At 43.4% G+C, this 25,264-nt stretch overlaps 1 protein-coding gene across 1 annotated transcript; it reads left to right on the plus strand.

Moving 5' to 3' along the window:
• Nucleotides 1–23,888, plus strand: LOC100926714 (lipase member M). The gene is made up of 9 exons (XM_003758796.4): nt 1–345; nt 3,402–3,519; nt 4,547–4,745; nt 6,594–6,703; nt 9,646–9,782; nt 10,291–10,437; nt 14,849–14,920; nt 18,925–18,996; nt 20,286–23,888. Exons 1-9 carry the CDS (start codon nt 223–225, stop codon nt 20,565–20,567), a joined length of 1,260 nt encoding a protein of 419 aa, XP_003758844.2. The 5' UTR covers nt 1–222; the 3' UTR covers nt 20,568–23,888.
• Nucleotides 23,889–25,264: the final 1,376 nt, after the last annotated feature.

Here is a 25,264-nt window from a genome sequence, read left to right on the forward strand (position 1 = left end):
AAAGCCTCTGACTCACTCTGCTTCTCACTCCCTTCAGCTCGGTTTCTCCTGACGCGAGCAGCACCGGCACGAGTTTTGTCTCCAAGATCTGGCTCTGGAAGCCTGCTGAGCTGCCATCTCTCCCCAAGAAGAATCAGTTGGTGCTTTAGGAAAAGATCTCTCTTTAAAGACAAGAGTGGGGTCAGATGCTGCGCTAGCCTGGAGCTCTGCGCTGGACAGTGGATGACTTGGCTCTCTGGGACTAAGATGTGGAGGCTTATTGCCGTGGCCTGGCTGCTCCAAGGCCATGCAGATGCCAGGCTCATCGGGCCCAAGGCCGTGGACCCCGAGGCTTTCATGAACATCGTGAGTTGGACTTGTCCATGATAATCGGGGTGGAGTGAGGGATCTGGGGGCCTTTCTATGTATCTCTGTCTTCTTTGATGTTTGTGAATGAGTGTGTGTGTGCGTGTATGTGTGTGTGTGTGTGTGTGTGTGTGTGCGTGAGAGAGAGAGAAGAAGAAGAAGAAGAAGAAGAAGAAGAAGAAGAAGAAGAAGAAAGAAGAAAGAAGAAGAAGAAATAACAAGGAAAAGAACAAGAACAAGAAGAAAGAAGAAGAAGAAAAAGAAAGAAGAAAAACAAGAAGAAGAAGAAGAAGAAGAAGAAGAAGGAAGAAGAAGAAGAGAAAGAAGAAGAACAAGAAGAAGAAGAAAAAGAAGAAGAAGAAAAAGAAGAAGAAGAACAAGAACAAGAACAAGAACAAGAACAAGAAGAACAAGAACAAGAACAAGAACAAGAACAAGAAAAGAAAGGGGTCCTTCCTGACTCTTCTCAACAATAAGCTACTCAGGTCAGTTCCAATGGTCTTGTGATGGAGAGCACCATCTGCACAGAGAGAGAGCTGTGAGGGTTGAGTATGGATCACAACATAGTATTTTTGCTTGCATTTTGTTTTCTTTCTCATTTTTTCCCTTTCGGATCTAATTTTTCTTGTGCAACATGATAATTGTGAAAAAATTTATATATAGAAAAATCACACATATATTGGAGTAGTTGCTATCTAGGAGAGGGGGTGGGGGAAGAGGGGGGAAATTTGGAACATAAGGTTTTGCAAGGGTCAATATTAAAAAATTATCTATGCATATGTTATGAAAATAAAAGGCTTTAATTAAAAAAAAAAAAAAAGAAAGGCAACCTTGTTCATATAAAGACATTTTCCAAGGGCACCAGGCCTTTTAAAAGTTTTTAACTATTTCCCTCATCATGTTTCACTCAGTCCTCTGCCTTCCTGCTTGGTCAGTGCTCTCCAGTCTCACTAGAAATCAGATGTGGGTTGGGATACTGGCTATCTCTGCAACCCTGGGCAGGCGACATGTCTTCTCCAAGCCCTTGTTCCCCTCTTTCAAAACCTGTTAGACTAGAGGATCCCCAAGGTCCCTCCTGCTCCAGGATCCTCCACTTCAGCTAATCTTTTAGGCACGTTTGCTATTTCCAGGTCCACATGGGCTAAGCCCAGGCAGGTGATGCTTATTTCATAACCAGAGTTACTCTAGAATGGTCCAACAGGAAGATACTGGTTTTGTGGACACAGCCCTGGGGCTAAAGCCCTGACTGTTAATCAACACTGCTTTGACTTGTTATTGAGTGACTCTCTGAGTATTATTGTGAGCTCCTTGAGAGCAGGGAGCAGAATGGTTCCCCCCCCCCTTTTTTTTTGTTCCCAGCAAATAGCAAAGTGCTTGGCAAATGTTGCTATTCAGTCTTTTTAGTCATATATTATTCTTTTTAATTTTATTACTTTTTATTACAGCTTTTTATTTTCAAAACATATGCACGGATAATTTTTTAATATTGACCCTTGCAAAACCTTGTGTGCCAAATTTTTCCCTTCCTTCCCCACCCCCTCCCCTAGATGGCAGGTAGTCCAATATATGTTAAACATTTTTTAAATGTCATATCTTATTCTTCATGACCCCACTTGGAGATACGGGAGGGGTTGGTCATTTTCTTCACCAGCTCATTTTAAGGTGAGGAAAGTGAGGCAAACAGGGTAAAGTGACTTAACCCACAGTTAGGAAGTCACACAGCTAACATGTGTCCGAGGCCAGATTTGAACTTTGGATAATGAGTCTTCCTGCCTCCAGGCCCAGCACTGTATCCACTATGTCAACTAATTGCCTTGGCAAATAACAATAATAAACACTTTTTATTCATTCCCTCTCTTTTAGTGGATAAAGCTCTGGACATGGAGGCAAAAAGACCTCAGTTCAGATCCAATGTGTGTGTGTGTGTGTGTGTGTGTGTGTGTGTGTGTGTGTGTCTCAGAGAGAGGAGAAGAAAAAGAAAGAGGAGGAGGAGGAGGAGAAGCAGGAAGAGAAGGAGGAAGAGGATGTGGTAAAAGAGAAGGAGGAGGAGGAGGAAGAGGAGGAGGAGCAGAAGCAGGAGGACAAGAAGGAGGAGATAGAAGAGGGGGAGGAGGAGGTGATGGAGGAGGAGGAGGAAGAGGAGGAGGAGGAGAAGAAGCAGCAGCAAACTGGGAGCAATAGTAATAATAATTTCATAGCACTCCTGTATTGCCCAGTTTATTAATGTATGCATAGTGCTCCGCAGACCTTATGGTGCCATAGAATGTAAGCTGTAATTATTAGCTGGGAAATAGAGAGCTGGCCTACGTGATCTCTACAGCTCCCTCAAGGTCTGTCCCAGGACCCGTCTTCTTCCTCCTATTTCTATAAAATTTTACGTTTAATAACCCGTGGGTGATCTGATGGTTAAGATGGTTAGAAGATTGTCTAAAAGCATTGTGCAGGTTTCTAACAGTCTGCAATCCCACAGGGAACAGATGGACAAAGAAACTCGAGTCCACATCCACCGGCTCTAACGCCAACACACTTTCCACCTGGCCGGGCTTCATCCACAATGGAGACTCGGCCCCAGTTAGAAATGCTGGTGGGGGTTGAAACAAATGCACATGCACACACACTCACACACTCACACACACACACACACACACACACACACACACACTCACACACACACCAGTGTTGGAGCTGGAATGCTACCTGCCACATACAAGCTTCCTATTTTAACTAATCACTGTTGCTATGTTGCCAACCTTGGGGTTTTTAAACACTGACAGTCTCCTAAATCTAGGACCCTTAAGACAAAGTGCAGATCACTCAACCTTAGTTACAATTCTGAAAAAAGGAAGTCAGTTTAATAGCCAGAAAGGAACACAGAGATATAGTTTAACTTTCCCATTTTGCAGAAGGGGAAACTGAGGCCCAAGAAAGGAAAAGAGTTTCCATAACATGGGCAATTCTACCTGGCAAAAGGCAGACCTGTGTCCTCTGCCTTTGAAGGGGATGGGAAATGTTATTTACAACAAGCCTGAGTGGAAAGTCCTGCTTTCTTTCCGCAGAGCGAGATCATCCAGCACCATGGCTACCCCTGGGAGGAGTATGAGGTAGCCACAGAAGATGGCTACATCCTGACGGTCAACAGGATTCCTTGGGGCAAAGACACTCATGAGGACCCAGGTAGGAGACGCCTCAGATGGTGCTGCTGGGGACGCTGGAGGGAACCCAGCTGAGTGAACCAGATGTGCTCTCAGAATTCTATAGAACCAGAGAACCAGACTCTCGATGGAGGACATCCAGTCACTGGTCACTCTTGCTAAGTAGTATCCTAGTGGAGACAGGCCTGGGTCTGGAGGCAGGAAAACCTGAATTCAAATCCAACTTCAGTGTGTCCTGGGGGGAGAGGGAGAATTCACCTAACTCCTCTCTACCTCAGTTTCCCCATCTGTATAAAAGGAGATAGCACCTACCTCCCAAAGTTGTTGTGAGGATCAAAGTATACATTTGTAAAATGTGTAGCAAAATGCCTGACACCAGCAGGTGTTGAACAAATTCTTTTTCTTTGCTTCCTCCATACTAGGCAGACACCCTTTAATCATTTTGAATATGTTTGAAAAATACACTTGTGCCCTTTATGTTGGGCTCATGATAGTTTAAAAAAAAAAAGGCAGCATTATTTTCAAGTATTTCAAGAAATTTACAATTTCTAGGGTTGGGTTTTGGGGGTTTTTAAGATTTGTCTGGCCAATCTAAGATTATAAATATCAAAGTCCCCCTTCCTACATTTGATGTCACTCCAGTGTCCAGTAGTCATATATATATTTGAAATCAAATTTCACGGGAGTAAATTTAGGTCTCAATCAAGTTCAAAGTCCCAAGTTGGGCTACAATGCCCCTGGAACAGATAAGAAAAATCAGCTGGATTCAGTTAGAAGTTGTTATTCTCTTATTATTTTTTTTTTTGGTTTGTCCCACAAAGACACAATCTTGGTTTATTTCCCTAAGATTTAAGAGGATGACCCGAATTGCCTGGCAAAGGGCACGACAGGCTAAACTTGCTGGGCTTTCAAGCCGCAAATTCTAGAGTCACTTGTCTTGTGGCCCAGCATCATTTCTCAGTTCTCTCGTGAGACTGTGAGACTCAACCCTCCCTTACGTCCTCCATTATGGTGGCCATTGGTGACGTCTGAACTTCTTTCCCTTCTAGGGCCGAGGCCCATCGTCTTACTGCAACATGGTTTGCTTGGTGATGCAAGCAACTGGATCCTGAATCTCCCCAACAACAGCCTGGGCTTCATCCTGGCGGATGCCGGATATGACGTGTGGATGGGGAACAGCCGAGGAAACACCTGGTCTTGCAAGCACAAGACCCTCTCGGTCGAGCAAGATGAGTTTTGGGCTTTCAGGTAGATGGGGATGTTGGGAATAATGGTGGAACACTGGGAATAATGGCAGAATATTGGGAGTAATGGCAGAACATTGGGAATAATGACACAACAACCTACTGTGGAAGGAGCCGGCTAGCTAGCTAAGAGTCAAGAGTCAAGAGAGTCAAGCAAAGATCGTTGACTTCTCACTCATTTGAAACATTTATATGGGTAGTCCTCCCAACCCCACATCAACTATAATGACTATTAACTTCTATTACCATCCTCTGCCCTCAAGGAGTGTGCATTCTAATGGGGTAATGGTATGCAAATAACTATACAAATTATGCATGTTCAAAATGAGAAGTCATCCCAGAGGGAAGTGAGGGAGGGGCAGTGGAGAGGGTCTCCCCAAGAAAGCGGAATTTGAAGGAGCCAGGGAAGCAGAAGATGAAGCTGAAAATGTTCTAGATATGGAGGACTCTATGGCAAGCGTCCTCGACCCAGACAAAATAAGTCATCCTAGTTCTAACCTTCAAGTGCTCTAAGAACTTGGTGAGGCTGGAAATTACAGAGAATTTATAAGACCGGGGATCATAACATAAGGTCTGTGAATTTATTTATTTTTGATATTTTGATAACATCTTTAATAGAATTGATTTCCTTTCCAACTCTATATATTTTATTTTATGCATTTAAAAATGCTGTTCAAAGATGGGGTTTCACATGCTTTTCTAGAGTAGGACTTCTTAGGCAGCTAGATGGTGCATTGGATAGAGTGCTGGTCCTGAAATCAGGAGGATCTGAGTCCAAATCTGGTCTCAGACACTTAACACTCCCTAGCTGTGTGACCCAGGCAAGTCACTTAACCCCAATTGCTTCCACACACACACACACACAAAAAAAAATTAAAATAGGACTTCTTAAACTTTGTCCACTTAGGACCCCATCTTGAATCTTAGCCATGGTGTTTCTGGCAGTGTTCATGCATGCACAGTGCAAAGTGCTCAGGTTGTGTATTCAGAACTAAGGCTACAATGAAGTTGTGCAATGCAACATGGGCAAGCACTGTCAAAACCACTTTGGATTCATTTGGGGGAGTTGCATTATGAAACCTTTTGTTGTTGCTAAATTTTCCGTTCACATTCAGTTACACAAACCGATATGTTTAAGACGCCCATGCTGCGTCTTTAATTTAATAATTTAAGAAGCTTCATTGTAAAATACCAAAGGACTTCCCGACAGCCATGTGAAAAGCTAAGAACTCCGGGTATATGGAATGTCCTCACCTGTAAACCAAGGAAATTGGTGACCCAGATCCTAGCCCCAGCCCTTATAACAGTCACTATGATGATGCTTTTAGTGAGTCTACAGAAGACTCAAAAAAATAGTCATTTCATCTCAGCACCAAAGTTTGTAGAAAATTAAATAATTCTTCATAGTAAGAATTCTGTGACTTGTCTTCAGGCTATTTCTCTCCGGATGCCTCCAAAAAGACAGGAAAGACAGGACAACAATAACAGCATCTATTTGACGCTTTAAGACAATAATGTCAAACTCCAGTAGAAATAAGAGCCACAGTAAGAGGTGCTTCCTACCTCAATGGGGTATGGTGTGTGCTGTATAAAATAGTCTCACTGACAATTCATGATGAGAAGATGAGACAAGTTGGGGTCTGGGTCAGTTCTGTAGATGTAGCCAGATGCCCGTTCACTTGAGCCATCAGTTGAGATGCTTCAGTGACTAAGAGCCAGGTCCAGTCCATGAGAACTGACCTGTTCTCCCGTCAATACGCCTGTAAATATCGCTTGTGTTTTGTTTTTAATGATGCTCTGTTCCCAATGCAGGAATGGTAATCTTTACATAAAACTTTCTTTCCCCTTGTAGTTATGATGAGATGGCTAGGTTTGACCTTCCAGCAGTGATAAACTTTATTTTGCAGAAAACGGGCCAGGAAAAAATATTTTATGTCGGCTATTCACAAGGAACCACAATGGGTACGTTGAATGGGGTGCCGGTCTGTAAGTTAATCACCTCCATAGACACGTGAACCTATCTCTTCTCCCGTCTCATCTCTCCAGCCCTTCCTTATGCTCCCCCATCCATCCTACACAACCTGTAATTCCTTAAATAAAAGAGGGAGGATGACAACTTTGTGCAATTCTGCCTCACTTTAATGCAATTCATACACAAGTCAAGGTAGCAACCAGTGATATCATCGATCCTCTTAAAAATGAAGAACGAACAAACAAACAAACAAAAAAAGAAGAAACAAAAAAAATATTCTTTAAATATAAATCTGAATTGCCATGCTCCTTACTCAGAAACAATCAGCACATCCCAGGGGCCTCTAGGTTGAAATGCAAACCTGGAATTAAAAATCCTCTGCTGTCTAGTTCCCATCTGCTTTTACTGACTTAGATCACTTTACTATAATCTTTCACACACTCTCCGTTCCAGTCAGTCTGACCTACTGAATGTTCATAAATGACCTCCTGTTCCTGGACTGTGCTCATTCCTTAAGGACCCATTGGCTTCTTTGGAAGTACAAACAGCTCAGATACGTGTTTATGTCAATATAAATCATTGGTGGTTCTCTATATTTTGTCTATACTTTTTAAAAATTATTTTGAGAAGGAGTCCATAGAATTCAGCAGACCAGAAGGGGGCCTTGCTTACCTAGACCATCACTGCCCCCATTTGACAGATCTACAAACTGAAGCTCTGTATTTTAATAAGTCTTTGGTGGCTCCCCATGGCTTATTAAATGAAGTCCAGACTCCTACATTGATTCTCGGGGGCCTTTGATGATCTGGCGCTTCTGAGGCTTTCTGTTCTGACCTCATATTCTCTTGCCAACACCTTCATTTTACCATGGACAGCGTATCTCAGAAAGGGGAATTGGCTTGCCTAAGGTCATGTCTCCATCATGGAGTAACAACAGCTGAGGCAAGATTTCCCAATCTCACCTCCCCTTTCTTCAAGCATCAGGACTGGCACAGCCTCCTGGTGGTCTGTACCCCTACCCCCCACCCCTCTGGGCTGCCCATCCCAGTTGGGGAGGATTTGATGTCGAGAGCCCAGAAGCAGTCAGCCCCCCAGGGTAGGCCCCATTCAAAGCCTCTGCAGCTTGGTCAGATTGTCAAGATACTGGCTCATCCGGCCAATGCTTCCTGGCCCTGAGTCATCTGGGTGCCAGGATGAGGCATCGAGGGTTTAGAAAACCCATTACACAGGAGCTGCCTAAAGCCACAGAAGGAGGCTGCCTGAGCTGGGGCTAAAATTTAAGCCTGAGAGCTTCACAAATCAGGAAACAAATCATTTTTATAGAAGACATAGCCCCGGGTGCCTCAAGCAGAGCCAAGTGTGGGATCCTCTTCTAATTAGCCCTTTTCCCCAAACTCAAAAGTGAGTCAAGGTTTTAATCTTCTCTAAATAGATTTGTGCCTCAGTTTCACAGCCAGAATGATGGGATCACCTGCAGGCTTTGCTCAGGTGGGCACAGGACCCTTAACCAGGGCACTGTCCCTGCAAGGGATGGTGAGCATCCAACACAGCTGTCTCAAAAAGACAGGAAATCATTAGGTCACCAATATGGAACTGGCAAAATATCCTTAGAAACCATCCAGTTCCTACATTCCCATTTTACAGATGAGCAAAGTGAGGCCCAAATTGGGAAAGGGGCCTGCCCAGGACCACATAACTGGTATTTGAGGCAAGATTCAAAGGGAGAATTTCCTCTTTCTAAGCACTGACCTCCATCTACCCTCCGCCATTCCGTGGGACTTTCTTGGAGCTTAGAAGGGACAGTTGGGTTTTGTCTTTGTTCTTTGTCGTTTTCTCTGTCTTGGTTTGTATAAAATGAAGTGGGCAAGAGATCCTGGCGAAGGTATAGGAGCCACTTGTCAAAGGTATGGGCCCTTGGCAGATTTCCATTAAGATCCTAAGCCCACCATTCCTTTTCATTAAAGGGGATTTTAGAAGCTAATAATTGGTAGGAGGCATCACACAGTGGCTGGGGAGTTGGCCTTAGAGTTGGGAAAACTTGGATTTGAGTTTCCTTTCTACCATATCCCAGCCATGGGAAAGAGACCACCTCCCATAGTTCTAGATCTTCGCAAAGTGTCTGGCACTTGATAGGTGCCTAATAAATGCTTCTTGACTGAGGGGGTAACTCTAAGATGAGAAGTTGCAAAGGAGTTTCTCTATTTGATAGGGAAAATTATTTCTTGGGAGTTCCCATAGTAACAAAAATCATGTGTCCAATAAAAAATAAAAAGATAAAAAGTTAAAAACCTGAAGAATTTAGGGCATCTAGACGGTGCAGTGGATAGAGCACCAACTCTGAAGTCAGGAGAACTTGAGTTCAAATCTGCTCTCAGACACTTAATATTTCCTCGCTCTGTGACCTTGGGCAAGTCACTTAACGCCAATTGCTTCAGCAAAAGAAAAAAAATTGTTAAATAAACTACTAAAGTATTTCCATCTGAGTCTCATTGATGATGCATCTATGATAGAAATTCTACAGATATTCTGAACCCTCTTTTACAGATGAGGAAACTGAGGCTCAGTGAAATGTGAACTCGGGTCTTCTGGACTCTTAAATAGAGTTTTTACTCTCTACCCTACACTGCCTCTCAATATCTGACAGAAGATTGGCTAAAACCTTTATTCTAATTTGTGTCCAATTCCAGCCCAGAATCCTTTGTGAAACCCACCCTTTCATCCCAGACAATTGATCAAGACAGAGAATGGAGGGGATGCAGGCTAGTTCATCACCTTGGGCCCTACCTGTGAGGGAGGGAGGGGAGAGTGGGAGCTCCCAGTGCAGACGGGCTAACCAACCTGGTGCTCCAGGGGCACTGAGCCTGAGAGGTGGGACGGGGGTGGGGGGTGGGATCCCCTCGCTCCTCCTCACTTCTCTCTTCTGCCCCCTCAGCCTTCATAGCCTTTTCCACGATGCCTGAGCTGGCCCAGAGAATCAAAATGTATTTTGCTTTAGCTCCGATCGCCTCCGTCAAGCACTCGAAAAGCCCTGGGACCAAATTCTTGCTCCTGCCAGAGATAATGATCAAGGTGAGCAATAACTCGGCCCATGGTCCTTAGCAGGGAATTCAGGCAGAAGCAGGGAGTGTCCCTCATGGGGACAAGTGTCTTCACAGCTGCTGAGACCTGCCCAACTAGAAGCAAGAGGGCGGGCGGGTCTGTCAGGCTCTCTCTTCTCCAGCCTAGCTCCCCGTCCACCAATGTCAAGCTGATGTTCTTAACACACCCAGCTAGCTCCAGCTGGGTTACTCCCCTCCTCAACAACATCAGTGACTCTTTGTGACCCCCTAGCAAAAAGCTGAAAATCCTCAGGCCTCCACAATCTCTTTCCAGGCTCGCTTTATTATTTTCCCCTTCATCTGCCCTCCATTTCCCTTAGCTGTTCTCCAGGAAGGATATCCCTTCCTTCCCTGCTAGGTCTTTCTCTGTCCCTCCCATCTAGAAGGAGTCCCTTTTTGTCTCCCTGGCTTAGTGCAGTAGCAGGCACACAGTAGGTGCTTAATAAATGTTTACTGATGGGTTGATTGACTTGTCCCAGAGCGTGTTTGGCAAGAAGGAGTTTCTTCATCAGCACAAGTTTCTCCGGCAGTTTTTCATCCACTTCTGTGGCCAGATCATTCTGGACCAGCTCTGCAGCAACATCATCCTGTCCCTGGGAGGATTCAACATCAACAATCTGAACATGGTAGGAGACTGGGCTGTCCCGATTGGTCCCCTGAAGCTCAGGTGGGAGGTCACCAAATGGAGGGGTGGGGTTTTCAATGGTAGGAGGCTGGGCTGTCCCGACTGGTTCCCTGAAGCTTAGGCAGGAGCTTAGGCAGGAGATCACCAAATTGGGGGGGGGGGAGGGTTTTACCCTCTGTGTCCCACCCAGACACGATGAGCTAATCTCCATCCCAAATCTGCATGTAAAGATCCATCCCTGATAACACACTGCAGGGGACAGTACCTCATTCGTTCAGCCAATATTGACTCCAGTGATGGGGAGTGGGATGTGGGGCCAGAGGGGGAGAGACAGAGATGGAAATATCATGAGTATTACTTCAAATGAAATAATAGCTCAGTGCCTGGTATACAGTTGGTGCTTAGTAAATGCTTAATCCCCTTTCCTCTACTAGAACTAGAAAGGTGGGCTTAGAATCAGGATGTTATTTGGTCGTTTTTCAATGATATCCAACTCCTCTCGACTCTATTGGGGTTTTCTTGACAAAGACACAAAATTGGTTTATTTCCTTCTCCAGTTCATTTTATAGATGAGGAATGGAAGTACACAGGATAAAGTGACTTGATCAAGGTCACACAGCTAATCAGTGTCTGAAGCTGGATTTGAATTCAGATTTTCTTAACTCTAGGTCTGGGGCTCTATCTACAGCACCACCTAGCTGCCCCTTGAATGGGGAAAAACTGGGCTCAAATCACAACTTTGACATTTGCTGTGTGATCTAAGCCTCCTCCTGCTGTGCTCTGTTGGAGGAAAACATTTCCTAAATAAGTGAAGATGAGTACATGTTAGGGGAGGGGGGTAGCTGGGTCTGGAGTCAAAAAAACTCAAATTCAGATTCGACCTCTAACCCCTTATGGCCAGGTATCAGTTTTCTCATCTGCAAAATGGGACAATATCATCTTCTGGCCCTACACTGCCCATGGCCAGATATCCTTTTCTCAGGGTGCACTCCCTGCCTCCCTGTAATGAGACATCAAAGGAAAAGAGGCTGAGGAAATCTTGGAGAGCTGGGGGCTCAACACCCACCAGCCTCAGGCCTCTTCCTCCTAGCTCTAGCCCCAAGCATTTCTTAAGCACTTGCTTTATGCCAAATACATATGAGAGAGGGGAGAGACAAGGATTCCTGATAAACCGTCTGCACTCAAAGAGCTTTCATTCTGTTAGAGGAAACTTAAAAAGATTTTACAGAGACAGAGAGAGAGACAGAGAGAGAGACAGAGAGAGACAGAGACAGAGACAGAGAAACAGAGACAGAGAAAGACACAGAGAGAGAATGTACACACACACAAACACACACACACACACATATATATATATATATATATATATATATACACACATACATACATACAATCACACACAAGCCATATTGATTTGGGCTGGAGTCAGGAGAGGGGAAGAATGATTAGGAAAAAATTTCCTACAAGAGGAAACTGGTACAAATTATTTAGGTCGAGCTAGATTTCATTTGCACCCTCAGAATGTAATCTAGTGTCTGGCACACAGTAGGTGCTTACTCAATTCTTGCCAATTGATCATTTGGGGAGCAAATGGGAATGGGAAAGCAGCTAAGCTCCTTTCTCCTGGTCTCCCATGCTGCTTCCTTCCTAAACCAGAGCAATCGTGACCCCCGGGGGACCAGCGAAGTCACTAAATCATAATGTCCAGGATTTGGGTCACTAAGGGGAATTATCCTTTTTTTTCCTTTTCTTTTTCTTTTTATTTAATAGCCTTTTGTTTACAGGTTATATGCATGGGTAACTTTACAGTATTAACAATTGCCAAACCTCTTGTTCCAATTTTTCACCTCTTACCCCCCACCCCCTCCCCTAGATGGCAGGATTACCAGTAGATGTTAAGTACATTAAAATATAAATTAGATACACAATAAGTATACATGACCAAACCGTTATTTTGCTGTACAAAAAGAATCAGACTCTGAATTATTGTACAATTAGCTTGTGAAGGAAATCAAAAATGCAGGTGGGAATAAATATAGGGATTGGGAATTCAATGTAATGGTTCTTAGTCATCACCCAGAGTTCTTTCTCTGGGCATAGCTGGTTCAGTTCATTACTGCTCCATTGGAAATGAAGGGGAATTATCCTTGCAGCTAGATCAGCCAAGTATCCTTCTTGAGGCTCAGAGAATCCCTGCTTGAGTCTCTTGGTCAACATGGTGGGAATTGGCCTGTGGCTCGTCCCACTGTCCTCACTCCCTGGGACCTGGAAAGATGGAGGGTGATTCTCCTATATGGTGCCTACATTTACAGAGGCTGGGAGATGGCTTTTATCCCAGTTGGGGCAGGTGAGGGGTTTCCACAACCTTTTCCGTGGCACTTTTTCCAACTGAGCCAAAATTTCTCTGACAATTTAAAAATGGCTCTTTTAATAAAGAACTCTATGAATGCCATTATTTAAATCATGAATAGTACAGCATTCAATAATTAATAGCATTGTTATTCTAGTATTCAATAATTAATAGTATTATTTAAATATGATTTTCAGTGGATCATTCTAGATAGGAAATGGATAGAAGATAGGAAATGTAATAAGAAGAGAGAGAAAGAAGAAAAAAGATCTCATCCTCACTGGCTGTGTGCCCCCGGGCTAGTGCCTTAATTCCTCAACCCTTTGGAGAGCTCTGTGGGATTTTGAATAGAAGAGGCCCCATCCGCTTGCTTGGGGAAAGGAGTTTCTCAATCTGGGAGTTGCCTCTATTGATGAAGTCATAAATCTGGTCTCTAATCCAATCCTATTTAAGGTATTTACATATTAAGGCATTAACACTCATTATCTAGTTTGTTCTTCTTACATCCCTGCCATTCCCTATGAGGACTGGGCTACGGATGTTATTCTCCCCATTTCATAGATGAGAAAGCTGAATTTCAAAGAATGAGATGCCTTGCTCCGGGTAAACCAGCCAGCTCTTGTTGGGGGTAGACTTTGATTGGAGGTCCTTCCAGATTCCAAATCTAGGGCCTTTCCCACTATGTTACACCATTAGGCAGCTGGGAGGTGCCACAATGTGCAAAGTACTTGGCTTAGGAAGACCTGAGTTCAAATCTTACCTCTGACCGTTGCTAGCTATGTGACTTTGGGCAAGAGATTTAAGATCCTTGACAAACGAGCACTGGAGGACCTCCCCATCTTCGGGGGATGGCTTCTCCATGTGGATCCTGCCCAGGGTATTCCCAATAGAGTGGCAAACCCCTCAGATCATCACATGATCAGACTTTGGAGATGTTTGACATCATGGTGGAGACAAGGAGGCTCAGAGGAAGGACTCTATACATACACACAATCTGGAGCAAATCAATCCAAAAAGCCTTCTTGAAAGGCTTGCTGTGCTGTACTAGGCACTAATGCTATAAAAACACCAATTAAGTTATCCTTATGCTCAAGCACTTGGATTCTATCAGGAGTTACCGCATTGTGGAGAGATGTGTCTAAAAGTCTAGTCATTCCAGATCTCCGGGGTCTATTCCAACAGCCTCCTGCAGCTGGCATGTCCATGCAGAATGGCTGTTGTGAATCAAAACATCCACATCTGCTCATTAAGGATCACAGATTCAGGGCACGAAGGAACCTCAAAATCCTTCCAGCTCAAATATCATATTTTCCATATGAGGAAACCAAGGCACATGGAGAATAAGGGACCGGTCCAAAGTCACACACACAGTAGCACCACATTTCAGGCTGACCCTGAATTCTCTCATCTCATTTACACAAAATCATGATCAGGGACCCAGAAATGGTCAAAGGAAGCAAGAATCAAAACATTAAGAACAAAAAGTTTTCATCATCAAAAGTCAGAGAAAGTGAAATGACAATTGTGAAATCGTTAAATTTCTTTTCCCTTAGGCTATAAAATAGAGGTTCTTTAGCCTGAGGTCCAGAAACATGTTGTTCAAAACTATTCTGACAACTGTATTTCAGTGTAATTGATTTCCTTCATAATCCTTTGCATTTATCATATGCAACATGTATGTAATATGTGAAAAGTATTATATATTTATTATACTTCGGACCATTATTCCATGAAGATTTCCTGAGACTCCAGTGCCTAAGATCCCCAGGGGTCCAGGACATACCAAAAAAAAAAAAAAGGTTAAAAAGCCCTTTGCTTTAGGGGGCCTCTTTTACTAATGATCTTCCTCATTCTTCTTTTTGTTTTCCTCTCCTTTGATCGGTTGCTTCTATTCCTTACCTGGGGAGAACCTTTTCATACACCAAGATCCTCCTAAGGAGAAAAGAGTAGCCCCAGAGATCTATGCGGCAGGGCCCCTGGCAGAGAGGATCCAGCCCAGCTCCCTGTGCTTGTAGCCAATTAGTCACTTGATGATCTAGCCTTCCTTCCTGCTTCCTTGCAGAGTCGAGCCAATGTCTATGTTGCCCATACTCCGGCTGGAACATCGGTACAGAACATACTGCACTGGAGCCAGGTAAGACTCCATTACTGCCCCAGGGCTCTGGATAGGCTCTGGTGAATGTGTAGGGGATTGAATCAAATGATGGCCTTTGGAGAGCCTGAATACTTTCGTATTTCTGTGGATGTATGTGTAGATATATGCCTATGAATATCCAAAGGAGACTGAGGACACACTCACCATCACATGGCATTACCTTCAAGTTTTGCTTACTAAATGCTTGTTGACGTGACTTAATCCGCATTAAGGGAAGCCTTGTGCTCAGGATGAGGGATGTGTCAATCCATCAGACCCTGCCCTCCGCAGATCCCATCTGGGCCATGATGACCACTTTTGGGTGCCATAGTTTTAGGACATTCTTAAGTCAGAGTATCCAAATGACAGTAGCCATATTGTGGAAAGACCTTGAATTCAGGTTGTACAACACATCGTGGGCATTTAATAAAAACTTGTTAGTTGACTAATGGGCTGATTAACCAGTGGTTGGAGCTGGGGCTTTGAGCCCAGAAAAAAAAAAGTCTCAAGAGAGATGTGGTCTCTGTCTATTTGAAAAGCAGGTACATGGGAAGAAGGTTCGACTGGTTCTGTTTGAACCCCAAATGAGGGACTCAGGAGCAGCAATGGAAGGAAGCTTTAGAGCAGTCCAAGCAGAGGGGGATGGACTATTTGGAGAGGCAGTGGGTCCCCCGATTGGAATCTTCACACAAAAACTGGCTCACCAGACAACTGGGTTCCTTTAAGCTGGAGGAGTATTTTTGACAGATGGGTCGGCTATTCAGCTTCTATGTGCAAGGAGAGTGAGCTGGACATGGTGGATATGGCCCATGAAGTGATCCGTACATTGGTCTAGAATGGGGATATTCTCTTAGTGCCCAGCCCTGGTTCCCTTTCCTTGAATACATTCGTGTGAGCTCCCTAAGAGTGCCTTGGGAGCCAGCCAGCCATCAAGTACAGCCCAGGGCAGTGTGAGGGCCTTATGGGGGAAGCAATTGTGTGTGTTTCCAGTTCCCATAGAGATGCTAACAAGTACACAATAGTTTTGTACTGGAGCTCCTTTTTGAAATTGCTTTTGCTTCTCAAGATTCATTGTTCTCAGTGGTCACTTTGGGTGGTTTCCTCAGCTCAGATTAAGATCTCATGGAGCAACAATAGCCTTTCCTTGAATTCCCTTCCAAAATCAGTGAGAGCCATCAGACCCCCTGACATCACTGCCTCTCCAGCTTGTCTTTAAGACTAAAAACATTATTTAACAACAGTAAGTTATTAGATACTCTCAATGTCCCTTTCAGCCATGAAAAAAAGTTGAAATTCCAGCAGATTGTCCATGCAGGTCCCAGCCTGGAACAGGGGGGCAGGGAGGGCTCTGGGACCAAGAGGAGCCCAGGAAGCCCATCCTTTTTGGTCCACTCTAGAATGGTGACCACTGTCAAATTGCATCTCACTACCTTCTGAAGCATAGTAGGCTTTCTTAAAAAAAAATAAGTAAATATCCACGCAGTGGATAGAGCACTAGCCCTGAAGTCAGGAGGACCTGAGTTCAAATCAAATTCAGATACTTAATACTTCGTAGCTATGTCACCCTGGGCAAGTCACTTAACTCCAATAGTCTCAGCAGAGAGAGAGAGAGAGAGAGAGAGAGAGAGAGAGAGAGAGAAAGAAGGAAGGAAGGAAGGAAGGAAGGAAGGAAGGAAGGAAGGAAGGAAGGAAGGAAGGAAGGAAGGAAGGAAAGAAAGAAAGAAAGGAAGAAAGAAAGAAAGAAAGAAAGAAAGAAAGAAAGAAAGAAAGAAAGAAAGAAAGAAAGAAAGAAAGAAAGAAAGAAAGGAAGGAAGGAAGGAAGGAAGGAAGGAAGGAAGGAAGGAAGGAAGGAAGGAAGAAAGAAAGAAAGGAAGGAAGGATTGTGACAAGGCTTCTGGGAGCTCAAGTAGTTACCATTCTACTAAACTTCACTAACAAGTGATGGAGAGAGCTCCAGTTTGCAGAGGGTTCTATGTTTGTATATTTTGTTCTGTTTTGTTTTCACTTGAGCCTCAGAAAGGAGAAACTGTGTGGCCTAGGGGATGGAGAGTCAACCTCGGGAGCAGGAAGAGCAGGATTCACGACCCATCACTGATACATACTGACTGAGTGGGCCTGGACAAGCCATTTGATGTCTCTGCGGTCCCAGACAGCTCTGTAGTTGCAGAGAAGGAGCTGACTTGCATTGCTAAAGAGAGCATCTTTACAATTCCCTAAATCAATAAAATCAAAGGTCAAGTCCCTAGTTGTTAAAGCTCTGGATGTTGGTACTGAGGATGTCATTTTGCCCAAAGACAAAGAAATCGAGGACCATAAAGGTTCCATCCAAGTCACCAAAAGTTTCTTTAACCTTATTACCTGTAGAAGCAAATATAAATGCCTGTGTTTGGAGAATGTAATGCCCTTTATGACTTTGGAGCTTCTTCCCTTTCCAGACTTAGTATATGTCACTCACCTGACCCCACTGAAGATCCGAGGCACTGGCCTCCTTGCAGTTCCTTACAACTGACATCTCATCTCCGGTCTCCATGCCTTTGCCTGGCTATCTTACATGCCTGGAATGCCCTTGCTCCTTGTCTCTGCTCCTTAGAATTGGGAGGTGTCTTTAAGATTTAGCTTAAGTACCATTACCTACAGGAAAATTTTTGATTTTATAGGCTACCTCCTCTATAAAATGGAAGCTAGTGCAGGAATATTTCAGCCCCTACTAATTAGATGGAAGAGTAACTTCATCAAGTTACTTTAATAAGATTTTGGTTTCCATTCCCTCCCCCCCCCCTTTCCAAGACAAACTTGGAAATGAATACGATTGTACAAATGTAACCTCTATCAGATTGCTTGCCATCTTGGGGAAGGAGGAAAGGAAGGAAGGGGGGAAATGGAAATCAAGATCTTATAAAAGTCAATGTTGAATATCATCTTTACATGTAACTGGAAAAAATAAAATATTTAGTGGTTAAAATAATTTTAAGAATTTAAAAAGTCAAAGAATCATAGAATCTAGGAGCTGGAGGCAACCTCGGAGGGCATCTGGCTCCATCTATAGGTGAACAAGAATTCCACCCATCACACACTGTTCTGCCTTTGTTCCCAAGATCAGGTCAGGACACTTGGGGACCATGATGAGAAGCCCTACCGTTGTTTTCATATCTTATACCCATTGTCTCTAGTTTCTTCAGTCAGTCCTCAGGTGGTGTGAGTTGGAGGCTCTTTATCATCTCACTTGAAGCCCAGAAAATCAATATCCTTCCTACATGTGGTCAGCCCAGAATGTAACAATTCGGGTGTGACTCAAGCAGGACACAGTGCAGGGGGCCCTATCACCATTCGATTCTGGACCCCATGACTCTCTAGCAGGGTTAAGTTTTCTAGCTGCCATCTCACACCACAGACTTTCTTTGAGCTTGCAGTCCGCTGAATTGCTCAGATCCTTTTGATCATCATGCTTCCTCCATCTTGCCTTTGGGAACTTGCCATTTTTTGAACTAAAGAATAGAGTTTAGATTTTCCCCAGTAGATTTCACCTAATTAAATTCAGCCTGTCAAATTCTTTATCCATCCTGTGGCTCACTGTGTTGTCTAGCTTTCACAGCTTAGCATCATCTGTAGATCTGAGAAAGAGTTGTTAGAAAAAGTGTAGTACAAGACCAATGCCAGATCCTTGAGACACTCCACTGGAGACCACTCTACAAGCTGATAGCAAATCATCAAGGGAAATGGCATTTATGATGCACCTGTTATGCCCTGGCCACTACACTGAATAAACTAACATTTCCATTCATCCACTGTTTCATCTATTCAATGTCAGGTACTGACAGAGGAACATAGCTGAAAAAACTCACGTCTCTCACCTTCAAGGAGCTTGTAACTAGGAAAGGAAATTAGATCTTGGTTTCCTTATTTGTTTTCTCTCTCGATCTATGCCTATCTTATAGGGAACAGATTGTACCCCATTTCCAATCAAGCATTTTGTGCTGATGTTACCTCCTTCTTCTTCCTCAAAGGCAATGAATTCTGGAGAGCTCCAAGGATATGATTGGGGAAGTGAAACCAAAAATCTAGAGAAATGCAATCAGGTAAGAAAAAAATACCACTTCCTGAAAGGATGTCAGTCATCTTTGGAAAGTTATCCAATTGCAAGATCTTAAAGAGAGGAATGGAGCCCGAAGGAGTAGGGATACTTTGTGTTTGACTCTAGTGGAACCAGCTCAGATAGATCCATTCATCTGGGCTAACCGGTCTCTGTACCCCATCACCAAGATAGACGAGAAGGCTTTGCTGCACTTGGAGGAGGCAATAAAAAGTAGTATCTGAGGTCAGGCTCTTCCACTGTCCAAACTGGAGGGAACATTGGAGTCTACTGAATCCAACCCCATCTTTTACAGAGGAAGAAAATAAGGAACAGACAATTAGAATAATCAGGACTGAAGTGAAGTTCCATCCTGGTTCCAGATTCAGGGTTCTACTCTTCCACACTACCCATTTTGAATGAATCTCTCCTGTTCATTTTGCTTTATTTAAATGGGGGGAAAGTCATCCCATAACTTGAATACAAGTAAGAAATTCCAGGTAATTGAAGAATCTGACTAATTGAATTCCTACCAATTAATTTGTTAGTCAATCAACTAACATTTATTAAGCTCCAATCAAACACCAGCTAAGCATTTGGGATAAAAAAAAAAAGCAAAACAACAACAACAACAATAGTGCCTGCTCTCAAAAGAGCTCATTCTATAGCTTTAGTTATAATGATTTCTGGAGAAAGCTGATGAGATAGAAAAATGGGAGAAGGAAAAAAAATTGATGTCTCATGAGTTCAAAAATATTTTTTAAAGAAAGAAGAATCCATACCCAAAATTATTTTTCATGTAATTTTTTTTTGTTACGGGTGGATAATTTATGGTCATTTACAAAGAAGTGTGTGATGGGAATGAACAGAATAAAGCATGGGGTAAATGGAGAATTATAGAGGAGCTTTGGTGTAAATGATGTTGTCAGAGGAACAGTTGATTTGGGAAACTCTGAACTGATCATGGGATAACAGTTGGACAGTCTTTATGTTGATGGTTTTCCTTCAATGAAAAGAGAATGCAAAGACTAACACTAGCACCTTGGTCAGCAGCCAAGTAAATTTATGGTAAGACATGGACAAGAGTTGGATGGTACAGGTAGGTATGAATGGATTGTGACTTACATTATTGGAGGGAAATGTCTACATCGATATCGGAGTATTGGACAATAATTTTTTAAACTAATTAATAAATTTTAAATAATTTTAAATATAAATTTGCTAAGCTTTATTACTGTTCTTTGATTACTTTTATAGTTTGTAAATGTAATTTGAGAATTTTTTTTTTTTGCCTAGCCAACCCCTATGAGGTACCAGATTAAAGACATGACTGTCCCAATAGCAATGTGGTCTGGAGGCCAGGACTGGCTTGCGGATCCTGATGATGTCAGCATCTTGCTCCCTCAAATGACCAATCTTGTCTACCATAAGAACATCCCAGAATGGGCTCACGCAGACTTCATCTGGGGACTGGATGCACCCCAGCAGTTGTACAAGGAGATCATCGAGATGATGAAGCAGAAAGAAATGAGCCTTTCCCTGGAAAATTCTGGGACGACCCCGATGATGATGCTCTGACCTGGGGAAGCCCAGGTCCATGGGAAACTACGGATGGGAATGGTGGGGGGAGGGAGCTATAAGAAAAGAGAGGAAAGAGGACTTAGTCTATCTACTTTCCTTGATGATTTTCTCAATTTGATACTCGAACTGACATGAGCATGGTTCTGGTGATAATAAAATTATGATTCGGCTTGGGGGGAAAATATAGCAATCCTTGAACTTTGTTATATTCACATGCCTGAAAAATGTGGATGTTCAAAGTAGCCTGAGGGAAGAATCAAACAAAACAACAAGTAGATCATGTGTGAGGAAGGCTGTGTTGTTGCCTCAATTATCCTGATGTTTTAGGGTGAAAGTGTCTGGGGGGCCTGAACCAAGGGCAGATAGGAACTGTTTAAAAAATCTGTCTCTCTAGAAAAATGATCATTCTTACTAAATCTATTCATTGAAAAGATCAGATCAAGAGAAGCAAGTTCAGAGGTCATCTCCTCAGGGAATACTTAGGCTTCTGACCTCAAGAGGCCTCAGAGATCAACCCATACCTGAACGAGCCCCATATCACACCCAACCCAATGGCCATCTACCTCAAGGCAGAGAATTCTCAGAATCCTGAGGCAGCCTGTTCCATTCTGGGATAGCTCTGGATGTCTGGTGGATTTGGTATCTATGCCAACTTTGGGCAAAAAGGGCAGTTGGGGGCACAGAGAGCTGGACTTGGCATCAGGATGCTTCATTGTCCTAAGTTCAAATCTGGCCTCAGACATTTACCAGCTGTATGACCCTAGAAAAGTCCTTCACCCTATTTGTCTCAGTTTCCTCTTGTATAAAATCATAGGGTATAAAATAGGGTCATAAAGGGTCAGACATGACTGAAAAAACAAAACAAAACACTGAACAACAGTCCAAATTTGTCTTTGCTGCTATTCCTCCCTACTGTTCCTATCCTGGTCTACTGGGGCCATCCAGAACAGGCTGTTACAATCTCCTCATTTTATAGATGAAGAAACTGAGACCCAGGGATAATGTGATTTGGCTCAAGACCCAAATATGGCTTCCCTGACTCCATCTTTTCTGTTCTTACTTTGCAATGAGGCTTAAGCTCTCAAGGATGATTGTTAATACAATAAGCAAAGCAGATTAATCATTGGAGATAGAAGCAACCTCTGAAAATGGAACTGACAGTAATGATAATCATGCTTTAAAAAAGTAAAGTCAATTTTTGATTTGCAACTAGATTGTAAAGCTCTGAATACAAGGGTCTCCTGCCGCAGATATTTAACAGATATTTGTTTATCTAACCCACAGAGAGGTCATATGGTATAGGACAGAAGTTGTTGGATACCTCAAGTTTAAACTCCATATCGATGCTAGTTGTCTGGGGTTTCTGGAAATTAGACAGCTCCCTAAGATTGTCTCCTGAAGTTAAAGACCGGTCACGATCTGTGTCAGCAAAGACTATACAGTAACTTCCACATGAACAAAGCGAAGAATGGAAGCCAATGGTCAAACCTCTCTCCTCTCTGGTCAAGTTTGGCACCGTTATCCAGAAATTTCAAGTGTATGTGTGTGAGAGAGAGAGAGAGAGAGAGAGAGAGAGAGATACAGAGACAAAGAGACAGAGAGATGGGGAAGGGGCAGAAGAGAGAGATATGGTTGACATTATTCAGGTTAAATATATCATTTCTTTATGTGGAACCATCTGAAGAGGTGAAATTACAAAGATATATTAAAACATGGAAGATAAAAACCTTATAATTTTCTGAGATTTTGTTCAAGGCGTAGAGACACAGGAAGTACATTGGTAAGAGCCCTTGCTCTGAAGTCAGAGGATCTAGATTCAAATTCCACCTCCCCTAGCTGCCTATGTACACCAGACATATACTAAGAATTGGACATACAAAGAAAGACTAACAATAATAATTGACTCTGCCTTTGAGGAATGTCAATAGGAACAAAGGGACCATTCAGACAGTATCCAGGGGAAACGAGAAAGGGAAAAGACTTCAGCTGTAAAGATCTGGAAAGGACAGAGGGAGAAAGTGACCTAAGTAAAATCCTGAAGGAAGAGAGTGATGAGAAAGGAGGTGGAACCAGGAATCCGGGATGGCCCTGAGCCAATGCCCATGTGCCAGGAACATCAGGACACAAACAGGAAGATGCCAGACAGCCTCGTTTGGTTGAAATCTAAAGTGCAAAAGGAGGGGGAACATGAAATCAACCTGATTGGGGATGATAAAGCAACTGGTGGAGTGCCTTCCACAACACTAAAAACTTCCTATTTATCCAAGTACAATCAGGAGTCAACAGATAGTTTGAGTAGGAAAGAAGGTCAGACCTGGAGACCACTTTTGACAGTTGCCTCACTCTCCCTTCCAGCCACACTGGACTTCTCACTCTTAGCTACGCTGATCCTGTCAATTCTCCCCTTTGTACAGGCTCCTCCACCTCCTAGCACCCCTCGTTTCCTTGGCAGCTTCCATGTATCTCCCACAGGACACTTTCCCTATAGCTTTAATAATCACTACTCTCTCCCTAATTGTCAGGTATATACTTGTCTGTCTTATCTACCTCAGCCCGCCCCAATAGAATTCAAACTCCTTGGATCAGGGACAGATTTTCTTGTTTTTTTTAGCCTTGGTAATTGAGCAGGAACTTCAGATATTATAGTGCTTGGATTGGAGTCAAGGAAAGCCATTACAAGGACACTGGTACTAGGGAGAGGTGATGGAGGCCAGCCCCAGGATGGTAGCTCCAAGCACAGGGCTGGGAAGAGCATAGTAGAGGGAGAATGGTTAGAACTTGGCAGCCGCCTGAATGGGGGGTGGTGTGAAAGGAGCACAGGTGGTTCCTGGAAAGCTGGGAGAGTCTGGAGATGGTGGGTTTTGCTCCAGTTCCACCATAAAAAAATAAGAACCCAGTGGCTTCTTGTGAACATGGAGCCCAACAGTGGAGTTAGTTTGTGACAGATCATTGTGAGCGGGTCAAAATCAGTCAGCCACTTGTTTCACACATCTCAATTTATTTCATTAAAAAATGCTGTCCAGCATTTACACTCAGAACTTCCAAGATGACAAAGTAATAAATTAAGTGAACTGTGGGAATCTGGGAATCTGGGAACCGCACATCAATCGGCTAAGAGGAGGATGCGTCTCTGTGACTCCCACAGAAGTCCTCCAGGGACTGCCAGTTGCCATGGCAACATCATCATCTAACAAAGAACTAGCAGTTAGAGCTGGAAGAGGCCTGTGAGAACTTCTTGTCCTATCCTCTCTTTTATTTTTTATTTTTTGCTGATGCCATTGGGGTCAAATGACTTGCCCAGGGTCAAACAGCTAGGAAGTGTTAAGTGTCTGAGGCCAAATTTGAACTCAGGTCCTCCTAACTTCAGAGCTGGTACCCTATCCACTGCACCACCTACCTGCAGAAGGAAACTGAGGTACATAAAAGGGAAGTGACGTGGCTAAGGTTGCCCAGTTTGCAAGTGATTAAGCTCAGAATCAAAACCAGGGCTTCTGATGCCAAATCAAACGCTCCTTTTTTTTTTAAATATCAACTACTACTCAACAGAAATAGTAGTAGGCATTTATATAGAGAAGTTTTTCCAAGGGCTTTACATATATTAACTTTGAATCCTCACAACAGCCATGAGAGGTAATTGCTATGATTATCCCCATTTTATAGATGAGAAACTGCTCCACTAATCAGTGTTAATGCAAGGGTAGCCACACTGATGTAATCAGGGAAGAATCTCGGACTCAGGGTCAGAGGATCACAAACTTCTATCAGTAAGGGTATCCATCCCTCTCAGTTTATAAAGGAAATTGAGTCCCAAGGGAAAGGAAGTTGCTCAAAGTCACACAGATTTTACAAGGCCCAAAGTTCTAGCCTAGGTTCTCGCTCTCCCAATCTAGCATTTCCCTCCTGGCTCAGACACTTCCAGCTAGGCATCTTTGGGCAAGTGACAGTTCCCAATTTGCTCATCTATATTCCTTATAGCAGCTTCTCTGACCCCCAACAGAAAGTACTTTGTAACCTTTGATAGATAGAAAACTGTGTCCTGAGATCATTAACATGCCCCCTTTTCCTTCCTTTGACAAATAAACTCAAGGCCCATCTGGAACTTCAGCCAAGAATGGAGATCTGATTAACAACTAGGGCCAAGGGCATGATGGGTAATCGGGATGCTGGCTTCTCAGGGATCCCCTCTGACTCATGTCATGGACTGATGAGCGTTTGTTTGTTCCTAGAGGTTGAGCAGACCATCCGTGATTCTTCTGGCCTAGTCTGAGGCTGCAGCTGGAGTAAGAGCAGAAACTATAAATTTGTGTACCTGGAGCAACCACCAGGAATGTGCTGGACAAGAATCTCTTAAATGGAAAAAGGACAAAAGACACTCCCCTCATCCTATGGTGTAAGACAAGAAGCCAGAAATCTTAAGACACTAGCATCAGGCCAGTGCTGGAGAGGCTATACAAGGGAGAGTAATGGAGAGCATTTAATGGGGCAAACTAGGGGAGAAACTCACCCTGGTTTCCCATAGAGGTAGCTTCTTATTTTAGCTACTTATTCTTGCCAATCAGGCACCAAGCTCTGTTTTTTCCATGTGCTGGGGAGCTGGAAATGCATATGGCACCTTTACAATTCAGTGTCCTCTAAATTAAATACAGTTAAAGCTAAGGTCCAGTTGCCCCAGCCTAGTTACAGCTCTGGCTGGT

The sequence above is a fragment of the Sarcophilus harrisii genome, chromosome 2 (genome assembly GCF_902635505.1).
Source record: "Sarcophilus harrisii chromosome 2, mSarHar1.11, whole genome shotgun sequence".
Lineage (NCBI taxonomy): Eukaryota > Metazoa > Chordata > Mammalia > Dasyuromorphia > Dasyuridae > Sarcophilus > Sarcophilus harrisii.

Coding starts and splice junctions, on each gene's coding strand:
- LOC100926714 (XM_003758796.4), top strand. CDS start 223: ATGACTTGGCTCTCTGGGACTAAGATGTGGAGGCTTATTGCCGTGGCC. Junction 6,704..9,645: donor TTCACAAGGAACCACAATGG/GTACGTTGAATG, acceptor CTGCCCCCTCAG/CCTTCATAGCCTTTTCCACG. Junction 18,997..20,285: donor ATCTAGAGAAATGCAATCAG/GTAAGAAAAAAA, acceptor TTTTTTGCCTAG/CCAACCCCTATGAGGTACCA.